Source organism: Patiria miniata, unplaced genomic scaffold (assembly GCF_015706575.1).
Source record: "Patiria miniata isolate m_02_andy unplaced genomic scaffold, ASM1570657v1 HiC_scaffold_14, whole genome shotgun sequence".
Classification (NCBI taxonomy): domain Eukaryota; kingdom Metazoa; phylum Echinodermata; class Asteroidea; order Valvatida; family Asterinidae; genus Patiria; species Patiria miniata.
The window spans coordinates 4121217-4141329 of record NW_024037052.1 but is presented as its reverse complement, the minus strand read 5'-3'; the positions used below and the strand labels follow the sequence as shown (position 1 = coordinate 4141329).

General features: G+C 38.7%; 1 protein-coding gene across 4 annotated transcripts in view; it reads left to right on the top strand.

Annotated features, from left to right (window-relative positions):
• Positions 1-20113, top strand: part of LOC119721922 (protein kinase C delta type-like) — a 66822-nt gene that overhangs the window by 32286 nt on the left and 14423 nt on the right. For all 4 annotated transcript variants that reach the window (XM_038191878.1, XM_038191876.1, XM_038191877.1 and 1 more), the window contains 7 exons: positions 5327-5387; positions 8216-8414; positions 9548-9582; positions 10493-10578; positions 14127-14256; positions 16614-16711; positions 18171-18244. In XM_038191878.1, the coding sequence (XP_038047806.1) occupies positions 5327-5387; positions 8216-8414; positions 9548-9582; positions 10493-10578; positions 14127-14256; positions 16614-16711; positions 18171-18244 (683 nt within the window). The remainder of the gene's footprint in view (positions 1-5326; positions 5388-8215; positions 8415-9547; positions 9583-10492; positions 10579-14126; positions 14257-16613; positions 16712-18170; positions 18245-20113) is intronic.

The following is a 20113-nucleotide window of genomic DNA, read 5'->3' as shown; positions in this document are numbered from 1 at the left end:
CTCCTTCAGACCCAGATGCCATCTTCCTGTCCCAATCAATCTCTCTCCAGTCAACTCGTTCCCCTTGGTCTATACTCCCGTCTCAACGGCTCGTTTCATCCACTTTGATCCTCCAGGATTTATTTTTCAATACCCTGTAGACCGGAGCTGCATTCGTTGTCTGAGGTCTGAGCAGCCCATTCAGCTGAGTTGTGTCAAAACCAGAATTTATTATTAAACGTGCGGTATATAAACACGAATAATTTGCTATGTTTGTCTCAAGGAGGTCTAAATCCAAATCACCTTTGCAGGTGTTCAAAGATGCATGTACTTTACATATCAATCTTTTTTTGTCTGATCTATCAACACCGAATACAGTATTTTGCAAATTTGGAGATTTTTTTTTGGTGGTGGGGGTGGGGGGTGGGGGAACAGAGACATTCATGTTGTTTGAGTTTTTGCAGGGTCAAAACGTTATACTACATTTGTGACCTACTGTGGCAAAATGAGGAATGTCCCCCAAAACCATGTTTTGAGTAATCACCGCCTAAAGTTGGAAACACTAGAAAATTTATGTCAAAATCAATATTATTTTTTTTTCTTATTTTTGAGTAGCCAAGGTATCCAAGATTCACACTATGCATTTTTTGTTGGAAAAAAAATATCCCCAAAAGTTGGAAACTGAAGAACGTTTTCCACTGTCGTTAAGGCGGCACAATACGTATTTCTTTTTTTTTCAAAGCCATTTTTCTCGAAATGAAGTTGGCGAAGTTTAGCAGGACACTGTTAAAGTTTCTGCGTCATATCTTTGGAATAAATAAAGCTACATAAATAAATTTGGTATCATTGGAAAGCCAATGGGCAATTCCACAGTAACGGAAGGACGTTTTCACTCATTAAACAAAATTTCAAATGTGTGTATCACAGACACTGTTAATAGTTACAGCAAACAAATGTCACAATTGTATTGCTATAATGCTACTTTCATTTTCCACACTTTTGGGGGGCATGAATGCCTCCCGTTTTTGAATTATGAATATTAATGAGGTCGGTAACGGAAGGACGGTAAAACGGACAAGGGTTTTCCAACTTACTCGCGTTTTGCGTAAACTCTGTGAATTTTATGGGGCAATTATATTTCAAAGGTAGGAAATGGAATCCCTGGAGCTTTATCTATACTATCCCGCCTTTCATTTGACTTTAAGTGTTTCGGTAATATAATGACAACGTTTTAAGCAGATTATAATTTGGTAACGGAAGGACGGTAACGGAAGGACAAAAGGTTTACTCAATTATAGCATGAACAAAATGTGAATTTACACTAATTATACAAGTGAAACAAATTGCTGAAATGTGTAACTGAATGTGAAATCAACAATATGCAGACCTGGCATAAATAATTATACCCAAGAAACTATTGAGATACAGATAGAAGCCTGCTAATTAATGATAACAAAAGAAAAACGAAAACAACCCAAAACACATCATTCACGAACACAGGACTACTACAGAAATAGACTTCAAACCCATCACCTCAATCCTTAAAAGTTTAAATACACAGTATTTGAACTCTTGAGTATATTGGTTACATGTTCACCAACAACTTTTAATAATAATACCGGTAGGTTCAGTGGTTTACCTAAAGGGTGGGGGGGGGGGGGGGGGGGGGGCGACCAGCCTACATGTACATTTAAGGTAAAAACATCTACCGGTAAAACTGATGGCTTCAGTTACATGTAGGTGTTGCTTTTTATTGAACTCTAAAATCAATGTTTGAAATCAAATTACAATGATTTAGAGTAGTAACAATTAATTTATAAACATCCAAACTGAAATTGTTAACTTGGGCATAATTTGTCAAAGATTGCACCTCACATGTCTTACACATGTAATTTGAATGAAAGTGCCCCAAAGTACCGGTACTTTCTGCCATCTCATTTTTGACTTAATTTGCTTCTGGAATGGCTTCACAGAATTCGTATCTTTCTCTATTGTCCATGAATGCTGATGGCAGCAACTTTATGATTTGATTTTCTGCAACAACTCCATACATGTACAAGTACTGGTACATCGGCATATATATGTACATGTACATTGTACATGTTGTACATGCCTGTGCCTTCCTTTGTAATAAACACCTTGCCCTGCTTATCCCGCTTTTGTGAAGGTGGGTCACATGAATGTCCTTTCAATGCTCATTATACATGCATGTATTTGCAGTGATTTTCATTTTTCAAACATGAGCGCAAATGTCGTAACATTTGATAAAAATACGATTTGTCCTTCCGTTACCGTCCTTCCGTTACCAATTTGGTAACGGAAGGATGTGATTTAATTAATTGTAATAAAAAAACGAGAAGTACAGCAGTGTCAGTTATAATGTCATATTGAAGGCCAACCTAAACTTGCTTTGCACAATAACTTTCAATGCATTCATACTGCAAGTTTTAAAAATAAATTAAAAATATGTATTTTTTCGGTAACGGAAGGACATTTTCGAAGGCTGAAATATTAGAAGTCACTGAAGCGAAACAAATTACGCAAAATGTTAAAAACAAATTTTAGTCGTTTTTTCAAGACCAATACTTTCTCATGACAGAAACTGATGGCATTAGTACATATTTTTGTGTGTGTATTGGTAGAATACTTTCATATCACTTTTAATCACATTTTAAGGATTAAAACAGGATTATTACATAATCCTATTTTTTGGTACCGAAATGTATAAAAAATAAAATTCCGACTTCAAATCTTGAAAATATAGACTTTTAGCTTTCATTTGATGCCAAATTTGTTTAAGTCACATGTATTTGAATTTTTTGGTGTCATGTCCACTTTGGTGTGGAATTGCCCCAATTATAAAACGCTTTGACATGACCGTACATACATGTAACTTGAAAAGTCAAAGGTGGGTGCTATTCCTCATTATAATATGGCAGGTCACATTTGTCATACATAGGGTGAGTCAGTGTGATCTGGACACAAATTAAAGAAAATATTTAAAATATGAAGCAATTATCAAAACAAGTGCAAATGAGATGTTTTTGGGGGGGGCTGGTATTTTGGACATAATTCTAATGAGCAAAGAAAACACGCTAACAAACACTCTGACCATGGCTCCATTGATTCAACAAAGTAGTTGAAATCGCGTAGTGATATGAAGCAGTGTTCATGGTGGCTGTACTTATTTGAAATTATTGACACATACCGGTACATGTAAAAAAGGCAAAACCAATTCCGTGTGCAGACTGGAAAATAAGCCACTTCAATGAAATGGCATAACTCCTCACCACAGCCACTAATTTGAAAAATTCAAGGTTCTGATGGAAGACAAGGTAATAACCATTCATGTATGAGATACTCAAATTGTAGTTATTCTCTATTTGCCACCAACAAATATGGTGATCATTCTGACTCACCCTGTATAATTTGTCAAACATACAATTTACGTTGTTCGCATCACATGCATGGAAATCATATGGCTTTTTTACGTTTTGGATGAACATGGTGCCATTTTCATGTCTGCAAAATTTCAACAACGAGCTTTTTCCCTTTAAACCTTTCCAAATTTGTCAATATCCAAAACTGCATCCAACCATTTTCACATAAAAGCAGAAACAAAATTTATGCGTGCATACATGCAGAAGACGTCAATGCATATAAGAAATTTATATCTGATTCAATCAAGAGCGAGGCATTTTTTTTTTTAAATTCAAAACCTATTGGAGTTGGCAATCTGAACAAGCAAAGGCCATGCAGCGCACTACAACAGGTGCGAGTGGAAAGGAAGATTTTCAGAAGAAGGAAAAAAATGCAGGGGGAACTAAAATGTAAATACCCAAAAGGAGGAAAACAAATGAAGCATACTGGGCGACACGGTCAGAAACAATATCCCTGAGAGCCGTGGGCTGCAGATACGATAACTGGGTGAAAGATGAAATCTGACAAGCGGAGAACATACACACTGGGCTGGCTGAAATCTGCATGTCCGCCCACGCACAAAAACAGTGTGGGAGATATTGCTTCAGAGTTTCAGGGATATATTCGCTCCGCATCCAGCATGTCCAGGGTTGTAGATATTATGACACATCAGGCAAAATCTCCACCTGGGGACGGATCGAAGAATGTAATTCAGAACCTCAACAACATTTCAAAAATATGTTGTCTGTTTTGGAATATTGCCCATGCTATCAGGCTATAGCCATTTGGGTCAGTCTATAAATTTGGGGTCCAAAGTGTGACATTTTTCCCGTCCCTGTTACCTTGGTACTTTGTAATTTGCCATTCAAGCATCATTAAAAGTGACTTCAAATGATTGTTTATTTGTTGGGTAGGTAGTTTTGCTATTCATAATCACTCTTGGAGGATGACTGCATTAAGGAGTGCATCAGAATTATACAATCATAGATGTCAGATGTAACAGGGACGGGAAAAAAAGTGGACCCCAAATTTATAGAATGACCCATTTACGAAAAGTAATATTTTGCAGATTTTGGGCACGTACGTGGCAGATGCCACACAATACTTCCAGTGTATTAATGTACATTGTATACTTGACACATTCCCCTTCTTGTGATGGAATTTGATGGATGAAGATTGTTCAAGCCCTATTGCTACAAACATGTGTAGTACAGTACATGTACAATGTACCGGTACATTGTTCGTATTCAGTTGGATTCAGAGGGAATGTCTTACAATGGGAAGGCAGCTACAACATGTGTACATTCTGGACCAAATAGAAATGTACCTGCGTCAGAGATTCTACTACATGTACATGTACATGTACATTACATGTACCGGTACATGTACATGCCTATGTCGATTTAACCTTTTCACATCAGCACAAATTGGATACAATATCGCAATCATTACAAATGAATTACAGTTAAAGCATCTTTAACCCTCCTATGCAAACATACATTCTGTGCCAAGTTGTCCTCTCTGTCACAATCAATCAAGTGACTGTTTTCACTGTTTTCAACAGTTACATGTACATGTAAGAGCTCCCAGCCATACTGGTACATGTATACATGTATACCAATAAGATTGACTACCGTAGCTGTGACAGTAATGCACATTTGTGTATGGGCCTGTAGCTTATACCGTAGCTTTGGTGATTGATAATAAGACAGCTGTGCCCACAGTTTCCTGCTTTTGTCTGTTGACTGGATTTGACAAGTCAGAGTGCAAACTTCAGATATGATCTGATTGTTTGTGATTAGCCTGTGTAAAAGGCATAGCAGGGGAAGTGGATGGAACGTTTGACTGTCAGTAATTGTTAAACAGTAGGAGGGTTAAGATTGGTTTTGAAATGATACAATGTATATTTTTCCCTTTTTATTTACAGTTGACTTTGAAACCTACAGGCATCCTTCATGCACAGCTCAAGTGCTTCTCAGAGTCGCAAGGTAATAAGGCCAGGGTATTGTTTGTAATTTTTCCCTTTTATTCTTCATTAATATTGGAAAAAAATATACCAAACTGAATGAAAACATGGCAGGCTGTACCTTTAGGAAGATACAACATTTGCAAACATCAAAAGACGAAATGATCAAATTATCACGAAATATCTTACTGGATTGTTAGGGAATGACAGTCTAAATCATCCTGTAAAGTTGTGGCTCCTGGTGTGCTGACATTTTCTAGAAAAACTGTATTTTTCCAACGCTGGTCGTCCGACCAGCGTTGGAGAAAACTTGCTTTTTTTTCTCCAAAAGTGCTCCTACATTGTATTTTTTCATATTTAGTTCGTCTGCATTTTCTTTGCAATTGATTACACACCTGTGAAGACTACAAGCCTGCTAGACTGATTCTCTGATTTTACAATTCCCCAAAGGCTATAAAGGGCTCCGTTTTATCTTAAGTAGGGTCAGGGAAACTATACAGGAATACGATTTTTTTTTTGGTTTTTCTAGCATCTACGAACCCAAAACGTGCAACAAGTCAGTATAACAATACATTTGCTATAACATACTAATCCTCCAAATCTATATATTTCTGAAAATTGCAGCAAAAGCAAATGTTGTACATTCCCTTTAAAGTGGTTAGCATTTTTCATAGTGGAAATAAATTCTTAATTATTGAATTGGTTTGACAAGAAAACCTCAAACGCATGAAGTCATGACATGAAGCATGAACAGTTTCTTACATGAATGATGAATTGCCTACACATCTGCACGTGAATCATTTCATACAGATGTATGCACATTGTGGACGTGGCGGGTAGGAAAAGGTCTTCAGACTCTTAAACTCCCGTAATTCTTGCAGGATCTTTTCTCAGGTTGTCCAATAAAAACAGAAATAGACTTAGAAACAAAAAGTAGGCAAATCCCTGCCCACGAAGCTGAAGTGGTCAGGTAGGGGGAAAAAATGCCGCTAAGAGGATTGCGGTTGATTATAAAAAAAAAAAAGCCGAGCTGCTTTCTTAGGAAGTGTGTGTAACGTGATCCTGTAATCGCGAGACTATTGAGGAGACAGGTGGTGTCCGCAGGCCGGGTCTGCGGCCGAGTGTTTACACTGACAAGCATAGAGAGAGTGCCTAGATAGAAGTGCGCTAGGGTATTCATTTGCAGACCCGCTTTTTATATGACACGTCTGCGCATTGGGACCAAAATCAATATTTTGACTTTTTTTTTTTCTCCTCCCGTTGTGAAGTAGTTTTTAGTAGGTTTGTATGTGTGTTTGTGTGCCCCATGCAGACATTGCTACTGTTTGGAATGGGAAAAATTACTGGGGACTGTGAAGAAAATTTATTTCCTTAGCCAGCTGTTAGCAGAGAATAGGGACTTTCAGTAATAATGTACAATGTAGGTAGGGTACCGGATATACATACGGTACATACATGTGTGGGACTTGGAAAACAAGCTGGTTATATTGATATCATTTTGTGTGGTTACATTCGAACCCATGTACCGGTACATGTAGTACAGGTACATTTAGCAATTGTTGACTGCTGTGATGTGGGATGAATGTATGCCATTTTTAACATCCGAGGGGCTGTTCAGGGTATTAATGTTTCTATAGGAGATAACTTAATTTGAAACATCAGCAAACAGAATAAATGAAAGCACATCAGACGAATAGTAAAGTCATTAATATCAATGCAGAACAGTAACAGACCTAAAATTGACCCCTGAGGCACACCACAACACATGTCGAGTTAGACCCACCAATAGAAACATATTGGCTTCTATCAGAAACATACAATAACTTCTGAACCACTCTAGAAAAACTCCATGAATGCCATAATGAGATTTCAATTCTGTCAAAGGTTTTTGAAAGGTCAAGAAATATTCCTAGAGTGTGTTCAGAAATATGTTTAGCAATAGAAACTTTTTCAATAAAATCAAAAATTGTGTAAATAGTTGAATCCGAACAGAAACCAATCTGAACTCCCCAAATTCCACCCGACCCGACCGACACAAATTCAACCAAAACCGACCCGAAATAACCCAAAATTAAACCGACCCCCCCAAAAAATGAATATCTGGCTTAGGCAACTGTTCCGCTTTTTGTGCCTGAACTTACCCACATCACGTGAAAATCGTCATCTCTTAGTTACAGAATCATACCGTACGGTGTACGGTCAAGACTCATAACGTGACCTACCGGTACTGGTACATGTACTGGTGGGCCTACCGGAACACGTTATAGACTGTGTGAAGACCGTAAACCACATGCACACTCTCGCGCTGGGTTGACGTTGGTCGTACCGGGCACAGTATCTCTGCAATAATATTGCACCGCATGTTGTTTCGGGTTTTTCACAAGATGGCTTAACCGACCCAACCCGACCCGAAAATCGCAAACGCACCCGAACCGACCCGACTGAAATGATGGATAATACGACCCGACCTGAAATCAGTGTCGGTTTTGGGTCGGGTTATGCACAACATTAACGCACACCAGTTCGGGCACGTTTTGTTTGAAGTACACATATACACATGACTAATTGTTTCTCTGAATGAGCACAAACCTGTTGTGTGTTCGCTTGAGCATCAGCACTGCGTTCATGAGACCCTCCTAGAGCTCTTCCCAACTTTCTCTTTGTAAAGTTGAGCATGTTGAAGGATGATCATGATGATACCTGTGCATTGGGCATTGAGGACTTGAATTAACATTGGTCACAATAATGAAATCTGCCTACATTGTAGCCCACAGGTTCCATTAACCATTTTTTTTTTTACTGTTTTACTCATTTTGTCATTGATCCCCCTGTGTCTTAATCGTAACCCAGACGACCCCAACCAGGCCAGCATGATCAAGCCGGCCCCAGTCCTGGAGCTAGACGACAACGACAAGACAGGTTCTGGCGCCCTCACGAGGCGACGTGGTGCCATGCGGCAGGCTAAAGTCCACGAGCACCTGGGCCACAAGTTCCTAGCGCACTACTTCCGCACCCCAACCTACTGCTCCTTCTGTAATGAGTTCATATGGTGAGTTAAATCTGTAGGGTCCCCAGAAGAAAAAAACTGAGAAAAAGGACAAAAAAGTGTGTTAGCAATGTACTTTCCATGTTTCTTTTTTAAACACTCTCAAAAGTATTGAATAGTCACATACATTGTAGGTCATAAATATTACTAAGATTAATATTACAAAAGAGATTCGTCACATAATGCTACCATAAACCTTTATCTTATTGCTATCTTTCTCGTCTTCAACCGCTTCAAAACAGATGTGCTAGGCTCATTTTCCAGATGCCCATTTACACACATACAGTATACATGTATCTCCCCTTCTTAACCAGTTACACTGGCTTCCAGTTGCACAACGCATTCAATTCTGTACTATGGTCCACACTTACAAATCTCTCAACTCCTCTGCCCCTGATTACCTCTCTTCTCTTCTCTCAATTCGAACCGGGTCTCACTCCCTTCGCTCTTCTCATGGGCAATCTCTTGTTGTCCAGAAAACAAATACACTCGCAGGTGATCGGGCCTTCTCTATTGCTGCTCCCCGATTGTGGAATAGTCTACCCATCCCTATCAGAAACTCTGATACTGTGCCAACCTTCAAGAAGGCTCTCAAAACCCATTTTTTTTTTCCCCCACCATAGCTGGTTGTACGCCCTTGTTGTTTTTCTGTTGTTCTTTCTGTAGTTCTTCTTTCTTTGTTTCAGCGCCTTGTATCCTTTGGCAATTTGGCGCTCTATAAATCCAGTTATTATTATTATTATTATCTTTACCTTCAAATCTTACATAAATATTAGATTGAATTTCTTTTTTGTTGTGTAAAATTTCCGCTAGTTCATGTTAGAACAGTGTACGTGAATGCATACAAATTTGATGCAATGTCGACATAATCTTTGCCACATGCTGAGATGCGCTGGTTTATTTTGTCGTAATGCCAAGTACATATTGTTCATATTGGCACAGCCATCAAATTTGAAGAGATGTCATGTGATAAAACAAACATACATTGGACATGTTGCAGTGATACCAGATGAAACCAAACGCCAATAAATTTACACTTGGCAAAATGCTATCACGGTATGTGACCAGCATTTGAAAATTTCTCACAGTATCTGCCTTTACTAATTGAACAAATTTTGTGTTTTCTTTATACACAGGGGTGTGATGGGGAAACAGGGCTACAAATGCAAAGGTAAACACCATCCAGATACGCTCGAGAGTCTGAACACATTTTTTTTTAGTGTCTTGATTGAAGAAAATAATTGTTACTTTTCTTGATATAATTTTTGTATTTGTTAAAATAGTTCTCATTTAAAGGCAATGTACATCATTGGCTTTTGCTGTAATTTTCAGAAATGAACTATTTTGAGGGGTTTATATAACAGATCAAATATTGTTACCCTGACATGTTTAAAGTTTTGTGTTCAAAAATACTGGAAAACCAAGAAAAACAAATATGTTCAAGTAGTCTGGTTCCCTGACTCCACTAAAGATGAAATGGATCAATTTATAGATGCCGGAAAATTGTAAGGTAATGGAACCAGTCTAACTGGCCTGCACCCGTTCATGAACATGTAACCAATAGCAAACAAAATTTGGACTGAAAACAAAATTGGTAAATTTGGAGCAGTAGTTGAAAAATAGTTAGGTTTTTCGGCCGACCACTGTTGGCAATTTATACAAAATACCACTTTTCTTGAAAATGACCTGAACAACATTTTTTTCTTGTTTTTTTTTATCATCTGTAAATTTTTTTTTTAAAACAGGTCGGTGTAATAATATTTGCTATGAAATGCTAACCCCAAATCCATCCATTTCTGAAAATTGCATAAAAAAATGTTTATATTCTTTTAAATATGAGGCAGTTAATCACCAGGCAATGACATAAATTGCTAAAATAAATAATTACTGTAATTGTTTGTTACATGTAAAAGTCCTACATGCACATTACAAAGACTTTACCGGTAAAAGTGTTTTATTTTCTTTAAAAAGCTCAATCCAGTGATAATCACAGTAAAATCTTGAATTTTGATCAGAAGAAGAACTTATTCCTTATTTTGATAGAACACCTCTTATTTTTTTCTCTTTCCTTTTTTTTCCAGAATGTCAGTTGGCAGTGCATAAACGTTGCTACAACCGAGTCTTGGGCAAGTGTCCTGGTGCTGGCACTGAAACAATGGATACAAAGGTGAGACTTGCAGGTTTTAAAGATTTTTTTTGGGGGGGGGGGGGAATTCCCCACTTTCACCTTAAGTCAAGGGCCCATGCAATGTCCTTTTTTTTTAATACCATCCTTGAAAATGCATCTTTGTGTCTCATTTTACCTTGTTTTCAATCCAGTTTTGCCATTTTGAAGGGTGTTTTGATGGCTTTTTAGTTTTTATGCTAATGAAAATTTCCATATTCATGAGCAAAACTGTGATGTCATTCCGAGCAGAAACCTCAATGTTACAGCTATGTCAGCACAAAAGTTGCTGGAATTTTGAATGTTTTACTGCCGTGAATTTTCTTTTCTTGGTGATTCGATGTTGTGTTTAGCCAATGATGTCTTTAATTACAGGTGTTTCAATCACAGATGTTTTCAATGAGCCAATTTTGGATTCACAATTTGAACAGAAAACCCCTAAACTGAACAGTGTCTTCCTGAAAAGACATCACTGCAACAGCACTCTCAGTTGTCTGAAAAAGCATAGGAAATATTCAATGTTCAAAGAAGTGTACTTTTCAGATAAAATTAACGATAAATGAATACCGTAGTTTTCATACATTTACCCCGGTATAGGAGTTGAAAGTTGCACAAAATGTGTTCCTCAGAAAAATTCATCGCATTGGCCCTTCTAAGCGGCGGCAGAATTTTCTGATGAAATGTGGATAGATAAAATACTCCTTGGATCACACTACATGAAACTTGCTTCACCCTGCCCTCTCTTTGAACTGTCAATATCTGTAGACTGTCATTTTAGTAAGGAATGTCATGCATGACTTGGCCCGTAAAATCCTCTGTCAAATTGTCAATACTGTCTACAGTTTTACAACAAACGAAAGCCCCCCCCCCCCCAAAAAAAAAACAGAGTAAAATTAGCACATGTACATGGCTTCCTCAACATTGACTGGAGTACATGTACATGTACCTCATATACTGTGCATAGCATTGAGGTATCGAGTACATTATGTACAATATAAAAAGCATTTACATGGATGAAATGCAAAGTCACTGAAACTGCATCGGCACTTGCCACATGCCCAGGCCGGTTAGAGCCCCCTGTGTCAGACGAAATGAATTTTCTTCACACTGTGTTAACTTTCCGAGTGTAAGGGAGCATGTTATTTTCCAAGTCAGATTGAAAACCCTGCATGCATGCGCACGCTTTTTCATGTGTGTGTGTGTGTCTGCTGGATTTTTTTATTTCTATACATCATGCATCATTTCTTATGCCCCTCTCGGACTCGCAATTGAATCGAGACAACATTATACATGGACTTGAGTCGATTTCAAGATTAAACAGAAGATTGGATATTACCATATAAATCTCCAGGATGCTTTATTCACCGTTCTGTTGGGGGCATTTTGGTTAGGCGATTACAGAAGTGCACTCACGCTGTGAATATGGCCAAGCAGTGGATGAATGACGGGATAAACACAAAAGTGATCGTAGTAAATGCATTATCCAACGGCTGTTATCGATAATAGAGAACGCTGGAAATGTTAATGCAGGGTCATGTTTAAAGGGTCTATGAAGTGAAATATTGTTTACGAACCTATTTCATGCAAATTTCTAATCTTCTTTAAATGTATGAAAATATTTGACATCCCGTTTCGGTATTTTCTTTTGAAAAGTGTCCTTCTTTAAACATTTAAAATTGTCCACGTTTTTCCGGACAACTGAGGGTGCTGTTGCTGTGATGTCATTTCAGGAAGACAATGTTCAGTTTAGGGGTTTTCTGTTCAAATTGTGAACCCCAAAATTTGGTTATTGCAATTATTTGGAAGAAAAGTTTGCTCATTGGTTTACTGCCGTGTACTTGACACAGCAACAAATGTGATGCGATCAAGCTACATGAGTCGTTTGTGGGGAATTTTCATTTGGAGATACAGGCCAAAATAGGACCACTTCATCACAAATCTCTTGGTGTTCTGACTTTCATAATTTTTTAACTAAAGGTAGTATCAGCATTTGGTTTTCACAGAAGTAATGCTGAGATTGTGCTCTTTTCAAATCTGTAATAAAAGGTTTTTTGACCGGGGTCGACAAACGACTCATTTAGCTTGATCACATCACAAATTATCAAAGAAAAGAACATTTACGACAAAGAAATATCCAAAACCCTGGCAACTTTTGGTGCTGAAAGAGCTGAAACATTGAAGTTTCTGCCTGAAGTGACATCACCCTCATGCTCATGAATATGAAAATTAGCATTAGCATAAAAACCAAGAAATCACCAAAATACCTTGAAAATGTCAAAACGAAAATGAAAATAGGGTTAAAAGGGGCACAAAGGTGCATTTCCAAGGGTTGCATTAAAAGAATTACATTGCATGGGCCCTTTAAAAACATCTAGTACATTGCACACGTACTGAAGTTTCATTGTGGAAGAAATTTATCGTCTGAATAAATGCATCATATTTTAAACCAATCATCAGCAGGCATCAAACTAAGAGGCAGATCACTTAACTGAGCCTCACTATTTAGTGCCATGTTTAATTCACTGATTGTACTTAAATCCATACTGAATGAATGCTGAATAGGTGTGCTAACATTTATCCTTAGAGTTGCTAAGCCTAAAATATCATTTTACACATAATTTAAGTGTATGTTGCAAATGCACACAAGCATGACACAGTTTACTTTTTGAGGGGAACCTGTTTAGCAAAACAAATTTAAACTGCTTCCTCGTCAAATTTCTATGCTTAACCTTTTTCGACTGTTCCAGGTAGCAGTAATTGCAGATTTTTTGTCTTTCACAAAAAAAACCAGTGATCTCAAAAGCAAAGAAAACATTCCCCATGTGCATTTCGCTCTTACCCCCCGCCCTGCAAACAGAATGCTGGGATACTCTGATGAGCTTCACAGAATCTTGTGAAGGAAGTGGCCTATGACCTATGTATAAAGCATCTGGCTGCAGCTGTTCAAGACCACAGTTAGACAATGTGCGCAAATGCTATCTGACAACTTCCCATAGAAATGCACACGTTCCATACCGGATGTGATTTCTGTTTCATTGCGAAACATGTGGACAAAATTTTCAGCGTCGCATAATGCAATCCGACTGTTCGTGAATCGAAACAGAGCCTGAGCAAGTGAAGGGAATTGTAAAGTTACAACACAGATACGTTTTACAGAATTTCCTACATCATTACGCTTTTCAATGAAAAAAAAAATCTGTAAACTTAATAAATGAGTAATGAATCAGTCTTAACGGCCATTTCAAACCTTGCAGAGTCATGACCGTGATGACGCGCAGGTCACAGGTCACGCAGAATCCAACCAATGAGAGCGTGAATTCATCGGAGTATCCCAGCGTCCTGTTTGCAGGGCGGGGGGTACGAGCGAACATGTGCATGTAATTGCCTGCCAAACCTGAGAGGGCGCTATTGAAATTACATGGTTCGCTGGAATGGGACATGGAGCAATTTAAAAAAAAAAAAACAATTATATGAAATTACTTATATTTGGAAAATTTTAAACATTAGGCCTATTTGTTTATTATCTGTTTTGTTGTGTTTATGTGCTGTAGATTTTGAGGGAGCGCTTCAAAATTGACATGCCCCATCGCTTCAAGGTATTCTCATACAAGAGCCCCACGTTCTGCGACCACTGTGGCACCCTGTTGTATGGCCTCTTCAGACAAGGGGTCAAATGTGAAGGTATGATCAATGCAAAATGTTCAAATTAAACGAGTCATAAGTCACCAGAGTTAACACTTTAGAGAAATTAACTTGATCAAACTCCTGCAAAATGAAAATCAGTCGATATTTCCACTTCAATAACTGCATGTACCGTTAATAAGATGTCAAGCGGACTGATAATAATAATAATAATAATAACAGATTCTTATATAGCGCTTTTAACTAAGATCAAAGCACTTTACATTATTATTACCCCTAATCATTGGGCCAATTATACATTCCATATACCATCTCAGCTCCCTGGGGAGTATACAGCTCGATGCAGCCTGTTAGGTGCAAGGAAGCTAATTCAATCACAATAACCATCACTGCCCTCATAGGTACCCATTTACTCCTGGGTGGAGAGAAGCAATGAGTGACAAAGTGCCTTGCTCAAGGGCACACGCACCATGACCCCGCCAGGACTCGAACCCACGACCCGCAGCTTTACCCACAGACCACGAATCAGTGCCCTTAACCACGAGGCCACAGCACTCCACATGTATTTCAAAATAAATAGCAGATTGTGCATGCTCTTTCCACTGCCCATAGAACCAAAACCAATGTGAAATAATGTCCTTACAAGTCTCGTTTTGTTGGATCTTGTCACATAAAATGTATGTTGATTGTTGTCATATGTAGATTGGATTTTTATATCATTTGTTTAATTTTGCCAAAAAATACAAAAGTAGAAAAAGACAGAAAGCTAGAGCACAGACAGCCTTAAAGGCAGAGTAGATCATTTGTCATTCGTGCATTTAATTTTCATTTGAAGCAACAACAGTGCTCAAATCTAACCTGATGAAATTTTAGCTCAGTGTACGGTATGCTGTATATGCCAAGAAAACAATGTTCTAGGATCTTGATTTCAATTCAAAAGTTGCTGAGTCATTACAAGATGATATTTGAGTCGGGGAGATATAAATCAAATTAGGTTTTGCCCTTCACCGACGTTTAAACACTGTATACTCAGTGTGTTACCTCCCGAGTGAAAGATGGAAAAAATCACTCGGGTGGGACTCGAACCTACGACCTCCTGCTTTCTATCTTTCACTCGGGAGGTAACACACTGAATATACAGTGTTTAAACATCGGTGAAGGGCAAAACCTAATTTGATTTATATCACCCCGACGCAAAATATCATCTTATAATAGTTTATGCGGTACCCGCTGCTACCGGTATGCACATCAGATTCGAACCAGCCAACCAATCCCGTTAGCTCGGTGGTCGAGTGGTAAGACATCTGCACTAGAAAGCAGGAGGTCGTGGGTTCGAGTCCCACCCGAGTGATTTTTTCCATCTTTCACTCGGGAGGTAACACACTGAGTATACAGTGTTTAAACGTCGGTGAAGGGCAAAACCTAATTTGATTTATATCACCCCGACGCAAAATATCATCTTATAATAGTTTATGCGGTACCCGCTGCTATGCACATCAGGTTCGAACCAGCCAACCGATCCCGTTAGCTCGGTGGTCGAGTGGTAAGACATCTGCACTAGAAAGCAGGAGGTCGTGGGTTCGAGTCCCACCCGAGTGATTTTTTCCATCTTTCACTCGGGAGGTAACACACTGAGTATACAGTGTTTAAACGTCGGTGAAGGGCAAAACCTAATTTGATTTATATCACCCCGACGCAAAATATCATCTTATAATAGTTTATGCGGTACCCGCTGCTATGCACATCAGATTCGAACCAGCCAACCGATCCCGTTAGCTCGGTGGTCGAGTGGTAAGACATCTGCACTAGAAAGCAGGAGGTTGTGGGTTCGAGTCCCACCCGAGTGATTTTTTCCATCTTTCACTCGGGCTGTAACACACTGAGTATACAGTGTTTAAACGTCGGTGAAGGGCAAAACCTAATTTGATTGCTGAGTCATGTTTTGAATTGCGCCCAAAATCAGCGTCCGGGACATGTTCTCATTCAACCGATTGCAGCTACATGATGTCACGCACTGAACTGACGAATTATAGCAACCGCACATGCGTGTGCATCGTGTCAACGCTTCCACGCACCCATTCACGGCTTCGCCGAATTAAAAACAAACTACTGCCGGAAATTTCCAAAAATGCGTCTTTAGTCGCATCTTTGGAAATGACCTTCTTTGTCGCTTTCTTCAAAATGACAGCATGCCAGAAAGAATAATTTCGCAGGGAGTTTAGTTCCCTTACTATCTTTAAACCAAGAATGCTTTGCAACAATAATTTTGTCGGGTACTTTTTGGGTAGCTGCAAATGATGTTCCCTACCTTTAAACGCACTACCACTGTGAAGTCTCATGGAATATTTCAGCAAAGAAATTTACATTGAATGTGTTTTTTTCTTTTCGGGTTCCAGACTGTAATGTGAACGTCCATCACAAGTGCAAGAAGCACGCTCCCAACCTGTGTGGTATCAATCAGAAGCTGATGTCTGCTGCCATCAAAGAAGTGGAGGTAAGCAATCACAAACAATCATTACAATCCCTGTGCTCTTCAACAAATTCATGTTTTGTTTCTCTTAATAAATTTTCAACTTGTTTAGTCCATTTTTGGACTTCTGCATCTTCTGATAAAAAAAGGGTTTGTTATAGGCACAAGCATATCCGCGTCAAAAGCAGTCTGGCTTCCAGTCCATACATTATCGATACTGATTGTGGGGCAGGAACCAGCATACCCCGCAAGAATGGAATTATTGCCCGTTAGCCAATAATTTCGACATTTGTAAAGTAATAATTCAACAACTAAACATGGCCAGATATTTTTAGGTCGATGTCTCATTCAAAAGTGGATAATTTTTGTATGGCTAGAAAAAGAGCAAGTTAGAAAAGGAATCAGTTGGTTTTTTTTCGGGATGAAACTCAAGCACAGGGAATGTAAGATTAAATAAAAGGATGCAAATTGGAAAGAGTGTTTTATATATCTTAATAGATTTGCCGTTGCTATTGGATTGCAGCATAGTTTTATGTGTTGACCGTACAAGACTGACCGTATTGACATGAACAACAAACAAAATTCAGTACGTTGTCAGTCGATTGGAGGCATGTGCAGTCTTTGCTGGGACAATTCCCGCTTCTGTCGAAGCTAGAGTTGAGGCGGGAGATTCTGGAACAGGATGCTAAATTTGGTGGACTGTTAAAGGGAATGTACAACATTTGCTTTTGCTGCAATTTTCAGAAATAAATGGATTTGGCGGATTAGTATGTTATAGAAAATATTGTTAAACTGACTTAATTCACGTTTTGGGCTTGTAGTTGCTGGAAAAACCGAGAAAACCTATCATATTCTTGTAGTCTGGTTCCCTGATCCCACTTAAGATGAAACGGAGCAATTAATACTCTTTGAGGAATTGTAAGGTCGGGAATAAGTCTAGCGCAGGCTTGCACCCCTTCACAGTTGTGTAATCAATTGCAAAGAAAAGTCAGAAAAACTTAATATGAAAAAGTAGGAACAGTTTTTGAAAAGAGCCAGTTTTCTCCAATGCTGGTCGGCCGACCAGCGTTGGAAAAATACAGTTTTTCGTGAAAATGTCAGCACACCAGGAGCCACGATTTTAAAGGATGCTTTAGACTGTCATTCCCTAACAGTACGTAATAATTTGATCATTTCGTTCCTTGATGTTTGCAAATGTTGTATCTTCCCTTTAAGGCGAGAGATTCGACATTGTTCTACTAGAATCTCCCGCCTCAGCATTCAACTGATTTAGCCTCCATTGCTTAAACTACTATACCAGAGTCTGGGAGTCTCCTGATGACGAGTAGAGCATACTGTTCGAAAAGTCGAGTTAAACCAACTGGTTCTTCTTTGAACCACACAACTCACAAAGATACATCATTCATGGGGTGTTACCGCAAACCTCCCATCCATTTTAAGACCGTGTTTCAAACTTTGGAATGTTTACTTCCGGTGTGTTTAGGACAAGAAACGCTTAGCTGCCAAGGGTGCTGCAGTGAAGACAGAGGCATTTGAAGATGATGACGATGATGATGAGTAAGTCTGAATGTTGAGCTTAGCGCAGAATTTGTTACACAGAATTTTGCTAGCAGAACCAATTAATTTCTCGGGTATCATATTTGGCAAAGTGCAGTGTTTGCCCAGAAGTAGTTTTGCAAAATTTCCATTCAGAGTGCCAGCAAGCAATTAATTCAATAAATATTCATAAATAATAATGTAGTGCTTATAGCGCTCAATACCTAAGGTTTCGAAGTGCTTTGCAATAGGCCTTAGATGTAGTGACATCACGCTTTGTTTACATGTGCGCTTGCCTTTGTAGTAGACGGTCCCCACTTTATCTGGTATATCGACTTCGCTCCCATAGGAAAAGTGCATATATGTAAACAAAGCCATTACGTCATTACGTCTTGGGTCTATTATTGTCCCTGTTCATCAGGAATGAGACCTTTTTTTGCAGCAGCAGCAGCAGCAGCAGCTCGAGATCAGCACAATTTAGTCTTTACCTTCACAGGTACCAATTGGTACTCCTGGGTGGAGAGAGGCAATTGTAGTAAAGTGCCTTGCCCAAGAACGCATGCCCCGTGTACCCCTCAGGGGTTTAAACCCATATACCAGGGCGTATGGGTCAAACATTGTAACCATTGGACAACACTGCAAATTATGTCGATACCTCAATGAAAGTAGTATGACCAACCAACCAACCAACAAACTACCAAAATCTGATGAAAACACTACCTCCTGGGCGGAGGTAAATTTAACAAACATACCTATAGTGATTCCATGCTTTCATCAAAGTGATACGGTCTTTTGATGGTACATGTAATAAAATAAACTTCAGAGGTGCTGAGCAGTCCATGTTGTCAGGAATTTCCGTAGCAATAAAAAGCGATAAGGAAAGGAAAAAATAGAAATTAGCCCTGACATGTTTTCTTTATGTTGTTGATCAGGATACTATTAGGAAAGAAATCGTAAGTATACTGAATGTTTATCATACTCTGTATGCACTTCCGTACATAAACCTAAATGTATCGGTATTCAACCTTGTACGTGTAAATGTATACATTGTATATGTACATTGTACACCAGCAAAGCCAATAACAACACTGCCTCAAAACATGTTGTCATGATGTCGTTGTAACAGTTGTGTGTTGTATACATGTGCGCATGGATGTCATGGTAGAATTTAGGCAAATGCATTTTTGTCTCATAAATGTCGCTCTCTTTTATCTGGTTCGTTAGTGTGACGTCATCTCAATTCAACCATGCGTACTTCACACGGTGCAGCATAGCACGAATGGAACCGGAAGTTAACGCAACTTGAGCGTTTATCCAATGGGCGCTAGTAATCAGTGGTGCGCGCGTGTGTATGACGTTTTTACTAATGCACCGGATGGGCCAAAGAAGGTCTTTAAGTGAGAGATTACTTAAAAGCAAAACTTACATGTACATGTAACTATTTTTCCCAATAATGATAATACGTGTTAATAATCCTGGTGCAAATACATTGTAGATTATCATATGCACACTATTCACAAGTTCTACATTACACACACTTCCTCAAAATGCACAATTCTCATGTACATGTACACAGGCAAGTCATGCTTTTAGGGAAATACCGTACATGTACATATACATGTATATGTACGGTGTGTTGCATTCCCGACCATTCGACTTGCTTGAGTAAAACATTGCAAACATCAGATGTGCCTACATGTACCATAGTGTTTCTTGCATTGTGTTTCATAAATTCTGCTAATAACGTGTAACTGTAAGAAAATATTTTGACACTCGAACGTTGTGCACTACAGTTTATTGTTTTCAATTAATTTGAGTGCTTTCAGTTACCAGCCCCAGTGTGTACATGTACGAAAGGGAAAGGAATGACAAAAATGATAACAAAATTGT